The 10,870-nt window shown below is 30.1% G+C and overlaps 1 protein-coding gene across 1 annotated transcript; it reads right to left on the bottom strand.

The window, feature by feature from the left end:
• Nucleotides 1–783: 783 nt before the first annotated feature.
• Nucleotides 784–10,743, bottom strand: LOC107454797 (uncharacterized). The gene is made up of 2 exons (XM_016072104.3): nt 10,298–10,743; nt 784–2,600 (listed from the first exon to the last, which is right to left on the bottom strand). The coding sequence occupies exons 1-2, from the start codon at nt 10,305–10,307 to the stop codon at nt 922–924; spliced, it is 1,689 nt and encodes a 562-aa protein (XP_015927590.2). The 5' UTR covers nt 10,308–10,743; the 3' UTR covers nt 784–921.
• Nucleotides 10,744–10,870: the final 127 nt, after the last annotated feature.

Genomic DNA, 10,870 nt, shown 5'->3' with positions numbered 1-10,870 from the left:
AATTAAGAGTCATCTGAGCATGGCGATTTTCTACGAATTCCCTAAATTTAATAAGTATCCGTTAACTTTGCATTTTAGTACATAGCCCCTTTTTTTTTAAATTTCAATTAATACATATTACCAACATTAATTGGTGTCAATAATAACGCGGCGATGTTTTACGGTTCTTCAAAACAAACATCTTTCCTCCAACTTTCCTTTTTAGTACATAAGTTATTTTTTATTCCAATTAATCATATTACTAATATTAATTAAGCATCAATAATATTTTTGGCACCCTTGCACGAATTCTTGAGCCAGAAGTGGAGTAAAATATTAGAAGGCAATTTGCAGCCCATAGAAGAAAATTGGAGACATGTTTGCAACTTTGCATGAAAGATAATCACTCAGTAATTTCCTGCAAATATTTCATTGGTTGTGATGTTTTCATGTATATTTGTAAGTTTTGCTGCGATAATCCAATAAGCATTGAAATTAAAGCGTATAAGTAATATTTTATTATCATGCCATATAAAACAGTAAAATGCTTTTAGTAATTGTTCATTTTTGAAGGAAGGCGTTTTCTAATCTTATAATGGCTTTATAATAAAACATATTTTTTCCGATGCGATGCTTCGAAATTCCTAGTAAAAACTTTTTTAATAAATATGGGTCATTAGTCGAAAGCGTATTTTATGTTTAGGAAAAATAACCTAGTATAGAAATTGAAAATGCTTGAAACGTGTATAGTAAAATTCGATTTTTATTGAAAATGTATCTTCAGATAGAAAGAAAAGAAAAACATTTGCGCAAAAATTTCTTTTTATTTAAGGGAATGTTTATAGTTCTGGCAAAAATCAGGAAATATTATTGTTTTTCAGGAATTCAAATTTGGCACGAACATTCGAAGTATTTCCAAAAAAATAATACAAAAATTGGAATCTACTCTCTTCTGCACAAAAGTTGAGTTCTGAATCTAATTATTTCTGCCCCTGTTTCAAAACGCAAGTTATAAACATCATGAACTTGTTTAGCAATTGAGTAAGTCCCGTGGAACGAATCTACGTACTTTTGCTTGAAATCCTGTATTTCTTTTTCAGATTGGAAGGCCCATGCAAGAAATACATCCACTGCTTGAACATCACCCATACTTCTCCATTCCATACAAATGCCCAATTGTGTATAACTGAAGGCTATTCCTTCTTTGAATGATTGCAGATCCATGTTTGGAGGCAATAATGCTTTAAACAAAATGTCAAGCAATGACAGGTCATTCTTGTTATAAACGTAGTTGTAGAAATCACCACTTCGGGTTACAGAAGAAGTTATCCATTTCTTCTTTGTGGTGGATGCATCCTTTACCAACCTGAGGGCATTATACGGGTCACCAATTTTAAGGAATTTCAATATCACTCTTACAAGCGAGGAAACAATTGGAAACTTTTGATTGAGATATAAAACGTTCTCTTCTAAAAATATACACTTCAACTTCGGCGGAGTAGAACTCCAGATTTCACTGAATATTTTCCGTGTAGATTTTTCCGTTTCCATTTCCTCTATAATGTCTCTGAGTACGCTTAAATACTCGTCTCCATTCATGTGATCCATAAAAAGCACTGTTGTAGATACAAAAAATTTCTGAAACGGCCAACTTCTGAAGAGTGGATTCAATACTTTGTACACATTATTTCGCAAATATTTTTTTTGCATGTCCTGGTCTCTTACTTGAAACAACAAAAAATAAAAATTTTCCGTGTATGAATTATAGTCTAGGTAATTGTATTTCAAAGGTGCCCAATATGATTTGTTACATTTTTCACCTGCCATTTTAAGCCACATGTAAATCCTCGCGTTCTTCTCCTCTTCTGTCAACTTACGCCAAAAATATTTGAGAGCGAATGGATTACCAACAAATATTGACCACGAAATCATATTTTCATTAAGGTTAAAGTACCGGTGGTATATATTGCCCGAATTCATCTCAAACATTTCCAACAGTCCAGACAACTCGTTGGTCGCAATAAAAGTCCAGTAAGCAATTAAATCATTTTCATACTCGCTGTCTATGAAGATAGACTCAATTTCTTTTTGGCTTTTAGAAGACAGCATTTCCCATAAATCAAAAATATATTCTTCTAAGCAGTACTTGCACGCTAAACAATACAAGCAGCAGAAAGGTTTATTCGGATAATCATTTGTAATAAGTTCTTCAAGCGTTTTGACCTTATCAATTGTCCCATCCATGGTCCAATGAATTCTACCATTCATTATACGAAGATCCCGAAGTGAGCAGTATTCTTGATTTTTGTCATCAAACCATTTCAACAATTGCTGTCCTATAGGTCGAATGTGTTTTGAGATTTCGGATTGGAATAAATGAGGAATTGAACTTTTGTTCAATTTATCTAACACTCTTTCCTCTAACTTGCTATAACCATAGCCCTGAAGAAGTATCTCCATCACGTCCTCTTCTGTCCATAGCCTGATGGTAATGTGCACGACAGCGATGCTTTGCAAAGTAGGAGGTCCAGATATAAAGTTCAAACCTTCACTTTGAATTGAATCGGTCCCCACCATCTTGGATAACAAAATACTACCTTTTTCGCTTTCGTTATCATCACCTGCAAGATAAAATTTAGACATAAGTTGAGTATATTACCAGTTTTTGATAAGGGAACGCTCTGCCGTGTTTAGGGATAATTTTGTTAAACATTCCATACTTCATGTAAAATACTTAATTCCTCACTGTTGCTAGAAAACAGAGGTAAGTTTGATAAAATTCTGTGAAAAAAAATTTTTTCGTATTGCCAAGCTTTCTTCTATAGTTTCGTAAATAACTTACTTCTCTGAAAAGAAATTGATCCTAAACAACGTAGAGTGTTCCCTTGTCAGAGCTTTACAACTGTGGATATATTAAATGAAAGAAGAGTAATTATTTTTTAAACCTGTTTTGGGGGTGTTTCATACTATGGAGTAGGATCACTCGTTCCAGTTAAAAGAATCGTGAACAACAGCGATCAACGCAAGGAAATAATAATAGAGAGAATGACAGTTTTTGATAAAGGAACGCGAGAATGCCACAATTAAAAACGCAAATCAAATGGCGGGCCGCAACTTTATCAAAATTTTATGAAGGACTCTTACATATTTGAAGGAACATTAAATATTACTGTCAGATTTTACCAAGTTGTACAAAACAAAAGTATTGAATTACAAATAAAAATAAGAAGTAGATTTTTAAAAATATTTAATTGCATATTAAAAAATTCGGGCTACAATAACTTTAATGTGCGCTTATGTATTAAACAATTAATGAGCAACAGATATCTGATTGTTAAGATATAAAACTTTCAAAAGGTTGGCATTAAAACTTGCATATTAGCACACAAAATGTTCCATGAAAAAAATTGAGGTTTGTCTGCTTCAACCACCAGAAAATAAATATTTACATTTAAAATTTACAAATGTTTGTGTAAATATTTTTGTTCAAAATGAGTGGTTTCAAAAAGTTAAATAGGAGAATTTCTTGGAGAAAATTTCTGATACACACATGCTAAATTATATTCACAAAATATCAACAAAAAAAAAATTTAAATAAAAAAGAGCAACATACACGATTATTTTTGTATTTGAATAAACCATTTCTTGGATGCAAAAGCTGAGAAATAATTTTTTTTGCACCTTTTAGTATGTTAAATTTTACCGAAACAAGGAAATCAGGTTTTTATTAACGTGAAAAGTATTTGAAACCCATACAGATTTTTTACGAAAATTGTCCTCAAAAAAATGACAACTAATATATTTTTGTTCGCGGGCCACAAAAAAAGGCTTCGAGGGCCGGATGATTCCCCCCGGGCCGCCAGTTGGAAACCACTGGTATAGAATGACTAGGCATTGTATAGAATGCCTAAAATTAGTCGGCAAAGTAGGAAATGATTTATATTTCACACATTGCCTAGGCATTCTATAGAATGCCAAATGAGAAACCGGCAAAGTATAAAATACATCTCTGATTCGTCAAAATGTCATTCAAAAATGACAAATTCAAAACGTCATCCGATTTGTTATTAATTTATTCGTGGATATAATACTTTAATTGCTTTCCACTTCTCATTAAACTCCTTTTTTTCCTCCTATTTTTTGTTTATTTCCACGCTTTATTTGTATTTTTATCTTATAACTTAATCATGATAATGCAACTTGTTTCAAGCAAAGAATTCTATGTTCAATTTTATTATCCAGCATAAACACATTCAATATAGTATTGCTCATTTAGTTCTTTTAATTAATTTGAAACTATAATTAATTAAACTCTATTTTAAAAAAAGTTATTAAATATATTTTCTAAATTTAAATAAATATTACTGTTGTATACCCCCAAAAAATTATAATACTTATATAATTATTAGTTGAATTGCATAGAGAATTAAGAAAACAAAAATTAATTCTCATTTCAACTGTTAATTAATGAATGGTCCCTAACAAATTTTTACTGAAATATGTAATTTGGTTTATTTTTTAATCAAAAATGTATTTTTAACACTTTTGAAATGAAAATACAGTGAGTAATACAGTTAAGAATTTTTGTTGGAAGTAAATTATAATATGATCCCTATGTTCATTATGTTTAACAAATCTAAGATTAGTATTGAATTGTTAATTTCAATTGCTTTTAAATCAACTTATAAAAAGATGTATTTTTTTAAATAACAAATCTGAATAATAAATTTTTTTTTACCGCATCTGTAATGAAAGATTTAGGAAATTGCAAATAGTGTAAAAATAAGTACTATACTAGAGAAATTTTGCGTTACGTTAAGGGTAACACTAACCTTATTTTCAGCTCCTCAGCCATAGAAAAAAGGAAAATAAAGAAAAAAAACTTTTGGTAATGCAATAAAATCAGCACACACAACTTTTGGGAAACAGCATTAAGGTTTAGCCACAATACAAAAGCTGTATTTAAAGATATGTTATATTTTTTTTATGTACATTTTCGCGCTGTTTCATTTTTTCTAGCTAAGTTATCCCAAGGAAGTTAAATAGTATACATTTGTCTGTTTCTAAATGCTTGATAATTGTTTTTGTGCATTTAATATTAAAAGAATAATCAAATTTAGTTTTTATCCATTTAAACTGTAACAAATTTTAAAAGTATAAGAACTGACAAACAGTTTTAAATTACAGATTCAAAACAATTTCTATTGCTTTAAAGTTTCAAGGAAAATTTCATAGTAGTAATTTCTACGTTTTTTTTCTTCTTTTTTTTATAGCTATATATATTGTGTTAGGGGAATAATAGTATATCATCAAAAGACTGCAAACTACAGAAAACATTAAGAAAAAAATATCAAAAATTTAACCTAAAATCAGCATGGGTGGATATAAAGAGAAATAGGACACATATCTAAAACCTCCTAAAAATAGTTATGTTGCAATAAAATAAGTTATAAATAGTTACCAATCATTCAAGTTTCATATTAGAATAGTGTGATTAAGGACTCAAGAAATTTTTAAAATATTTCTTAAAAAACCCTAAAAAGCAAGTTTTTTTACAATCAAAATTTTTCAAATCCTATTTGAAAGACTTTATGAAATAAAAGCCGAAAATAAGCATGAGGACTTTTCAAAAATGTTACACAATATGTTTTTGCAGAACCTATCCTATAAATTTTTACTATTTCTGCAGAATTTGCACACAAAATTTAAAACATGAATCAGTTCTTACATTTTTAACAACCTCTATTTTCCTTATTAATTTTCAATCAAATGATTAATTTTTTATTATGGAAATCAAACAGCGCAAACTACGTTTTTTTTTAAAATTTATTTCATTATTTTTTTTTTCAAATATTACTATTACTATTATGTAGGTAGATCAAATATAAATCAGATTTTTTTTTAATTGCAGTGGACCATTTTTATTCTTGCCCTGATAGCAACACTATAACTTTATCTAGAGTCTAAATAATTGCTTGGCAGTGTTTATTTCTTTGTAAGTTCTTTTTTTTTTTTTAGTAGCTTGAATAATAAGTAAGAGTAACATTCCTAACACAGTTGCACAACACATAATAATTAAATTTTTAACAAGCAAAAATGTCAAACCTACTGACATTTTGCACAAATTACAAGCACAATTTGGAAACAATACCCTGTTGAGGGCTCAAGTATGTAAATGGCACAAGTTATTAAAACAAGGCCAGGACGAAGCTGAAAACTTGTCCCGTGTTTGTTGATCTACGAAGAGTCTTATGACAGCGAAAATTTATCAAGTTGGTGACTTTATTTATAATTACCAACGAATTAAATTTAGAGAAGTTAGTACCATAACAGAAATGAGTTAAGGAGGTGTGCAAAGTCTAATTCATGACGAGTTGAAATATCGAAAAATCTCAGTGAGGTGGGTGCCTAGAATTTTGAATACTAATCTAAAGGATGCGACGCCCGGTGGCTGAGCGGTAGCGCTTCGCGCTGTCCTGCCACAGGTCCCTGGTTCGATCCTCGGGCTGGGCAAGGTTGACTCAGCCTTTCATCCCTTCAGTGGTTCGATAAATGAGTACCAAGCATGCTTGGGAACTAAACACTGGGGGTTCCGCGTTCGGCTGACCACCTGACCGAAACATCTGCTCCTGCACCCCAGAGCCCAAGGTCAAGAAAACTGAGATGGACACAGTAGGCCTTGGCCCTCTATGGGCTGTCGCGCCGCTGAGTTTAGTTTAGTAATCTAAAGGATGTAAGATATGACATTTCCCAAAGATTATTGAGTCACTATGAATCAGAAGAAGACTCATTTTTGATTTGAATCTTAACTTGTGACGATTCTTAGATACACCCCTGAAACAAAGTGTACCTGTATTTCCATACATGGGGTAGGAAAAATGAATCTGCTCTATTTGAAGCAAAATCTCAGTTATCTACTGGTTAAGTAAGTACGGGTATTTTTTAGAACTCTTAAGGTGTTGCATAGGTTGATTTCTTTCCTGAACGACAAAATTTAATGGAACTTATTGTGAACTGTTAGAGAAAGTCAAAGAGATGTGACATGCCGATTCACAGAGTTCTCTAGCACCAAACAAATTAAATTACAATAAAAAGTTTAAATTATTACTGAGAAAGATTGGAGCAATCTACTTTAAATGCACCAAAGAAATTCTCAATTTCTAAAATGTATATTTTATATAAATTTTTATTTTGATGAAAAAGTGACAAAAATACTGTCGGGGCAGCATTGTAAAATATTTTGTAATAAAATAGAAAGTTTGTTTACAAAACATTTGAATTCTACACAAAATTGTTAATTTATAACAAAAAGAGAAGTAAAGGACATCGTCACTCTTCTCTTAAGGTAAAAATAAATTTAACTTTTCAGTTTGCTTTTGAGTGTCATCGTCAGAGCATTCAAAAACTGGCCTACTGATTCCAAGAGGAAACAGAAAGATGTAAAAAAACAGCTATTAGAGACACTTTTAACTAGAATTTAAGATTATTTTTTAAATAATAATAAAAAATAGTGAGAAAAGTTCGTTGATTTATTTCAGATTTCTTTGTTTTAAATCAAATGACTTTTTTTTTCTTCCTGAAAGATACTTTAAAAACTTAAGTTTATAATTTGTTGAATTTTATACACATAATGATAATTAAAATTTTACTTCAAAATAAAATAACTATATTTTTCATATATTGCTACCTAAAAATTATTTTATCGTAGAAGCATAATACATGTAAATGTGTGACTCAAATTAAATGAAAATGGATAATGACCAAAAATTAGGCTAACAAACAAATGAAAAAATTGTCAGATTTATTTTTTAATATTCAAAAATAACAAAATGAAGTGTTGACTTAAATCTTTTCAACCTTACCTTCATAGTAGGTTAACAAATATTTCTAAACAGAATAACTTACTAACTAATCACTGAAAAAAAAAAAATCACACTTCAAGAAAAGGCTTCCCTTACCAATTTTTTTAAAGAAAAAAAAAAAAGAAAAAAATCAACATATTTTTTTACTTTATTAATAAATACAAGGAGCTAGAACAAAACATAATACACAAGCTCTAAGTTGAAATTTTAATTTTTTTTCTATGTAAAAAATATTTAATTTACCATTCCAAATTATCTCGAGCAAATTAAAAAAGTTAAATATTAGTCCTTGTATATATATGTTCGCCATCTGAAAAATCATCTGCATTAATTTCATTTTTGCTCCGGAATGCCATTTTTTTACTCTTTTTTCTATGCAAGTTCATCAACCATTGTATATACAATTGTACAAAACACGTTTGCAGTCCCACAAATAGCAAAACTCACAAACAAAAATTGGCAAACTTCCTATCACAGCAGATTATTATTGTTTTTTGTTTTGCTTCCGGTCGAATATTTGAAATAGATATTTGCAATATATAATATATATAATAATAATAATAAATATTTGCAATATATACATTGCCCAAATAACTCTATATAATCAGGGAAGTGATTAAAAAGTAACCATCCTATACATAATTGCACAAAACACGTATGCAGCATCACATTTCAACAGCCAAATTTCCAAGCAAAACTTGGCAAACTTCCAATCACAGCAAATTATGATTAATAATTTCTTTTCCTTCTTGACGAGTAAAACGTGATAAAATAAAAGGTACTGACAAATTCTGCTACAGACCGAGTTTTCTCGTGGCAATAATAAATATTTGCAATATTATACATTGCCCAAATAACTCCATATAATCAGGGAACTGATTAAAAAGTAACCATCCTATACATAATTGCACAAAACACGTATGCAGCATCACATTTCAACAGCAAAATTTCCAAACAAAACTTGGCAAACTTCCAATCACAGCAAATTATGATTAATAATTTCTTTTGCTTCTGGACGAGTAAAATGTGATAAAATAAAACGTACTGTCAAATTCTGCTATAGACCGAGTTNCAATATATACATACCCGAGTTAACTCGGGATAATAAATATTTGCAATATATACATACCCGAGTTAACTCCGGATAATAAATATTTGCAATATATACATACCCGAGTTAACTCGGGATAATCAGGGAAATGGTTAAGATACCGATATATATTTGCAATATTAAAATTAAATTGTGTTTTTGAAGATTCTAAATTAAAAACTAAAATTAGACTAAAATTATAATAAAACTAGACTAACGTCATAATAATGTAATATTAGTGGAAAATACCATGCAATACTGTAATTTCACTAACTGAAACTTTTTAATACAGCAATATTTATACAAAAGCTTTTCAAACCATAAAAATCAAAAAAAAGTTTCAAATATCTCATATTACGATAATGTTTATGGTGGTGGGTAAACATTTCTGCATCAGTATCTATTCCAAGTTTTGGTGACCCAGAAAAACTAAAGAAGAAATGTCAGAAGAAGACCATCAGGCAAATAACTCTTAGCTGCTCTTGGACATACTACAAAATTTTTGCATGTTTAAACATTTTGCATGCTTTTGGCATCTCAGAAATTGTCATTGGTGCAAACACATATCAATTCAAAAATTACCCTGACACAGGTAATTATACTGAATTTTTTCCCAAGTGTATAGCATTTTATGACAATTTTTTTTGTTAGATAACTAAATTTTTTACAAAAACATAATTGAAAATCTGGGGGAAGAACAATTTATGGCTATAAGACACTCATTCTGAGGGGAAAAAAAGAATTTCAAGGCGATTTTTCCTCAGCACGGCCCATCATCGCTCTGTAATAACTCTCAGAGAAACTATTTTTTACACTATTGATTTTTCAAATCCTCCAAAATGCAACAGTTGGTGAACTACTCTTCCCTCCAGATCTTCAACTGCCTGAATCAATCAATCAACATTTTAAAAAATGCAAGAACGCGAGACATTACGCAGATATATAGAAAAAATCTTAATGTTAGAGTAGAGATACAAAGCGTTAAAAAAAAAAAAAAAACTATAGTATTACTAAGCAAAAGCGAAAATGCATATAAGATCAAAATTCATTAATTTTAAGTTTTAATTGTTTCCGATATTATTTAAGAGCAATTCAAGTCTCACGACCTGATTAAATATATGAAAATAATGAATAGCTATAAGGAATAATAATTAATTCTTATCTTATTTAAACTTGTTTGAATATGTAGCCTTTACACTGATTAGTTGTAATCTAATTCAAACAATAACATTTTCTCTATACCTACACTGATTATCAATGCGAAACTCTAAACTTAAAAAGTAACTCTAAACTTAAATCTAAAACTTAAAAAAGTAAGGCAAAATTATCCAAACAATTAGAAAATTTAATTTCTGAGAATACTTACTTTCTTCCATTATTGGCTTTAAAAATTAAATTAAAATTTTATCTGAGTAGCAGTACAATATCTATTGAATGTTCTAAGTTTCTAGATCAAAGTATCTAAGTTTTAAACATAGATATTTATATTAATCCCTGGATGAATCTTATATTAATACCTGGATTGCAGAAGCTGAGGAAAAGCAAAGCAAATGCTACAGCGTCTTTGATTGATTGATGGATCAATATTGACTAGAAAAGATTTGGCAATCTTTGCTTACAGCTTTATTTGTCATTGACAAATGTTGACTCATTCTAATTATTTAAGAACCTTTTCGACATTTTTAACTGTTTCTGGTTTAATAATTACATAGCCATTAGTTTAATTGACACTAGTTTTAATTAAACTAATTGACATAGTTTTAAGTCCCGCAGTGGACTGATCGTTAAGACACGGTTCCCAGCAGATCACCGAAGTCAAGCATCACTGGCTACGGTCAGTGTGCGGGTGGGTGACCACTTGGATCAGTCTGCGTAGGGACCGAGGGTGTGCGGTATTGGTCCTCGTTAAACTGTGCTACCGTAAAGTGCTCGACTTCGC

Source organism: Parasteatoda tepidariorum, chromosome 5 (genome assembly GCF_043381705.1).
Source record: "Parasteatoda tepidariorum isolate YZ-2023 chromosome 5, CAS_Ptep_4.0, whole genome shotgun sequence".
In the NCBI taxonomy this organism is placed as follows: Eukaryota; Metazoa; Arthropoda; class Arachnida; order Araneae; family Theridiidae; genus Parasteatoda; species Parasteatoda tepidariorum.
The sequence above is the reverse complement of the archived record's forward strand: the minus strand, read 5'-3'. Positions and strand labels throughout refer to the sequence as shown.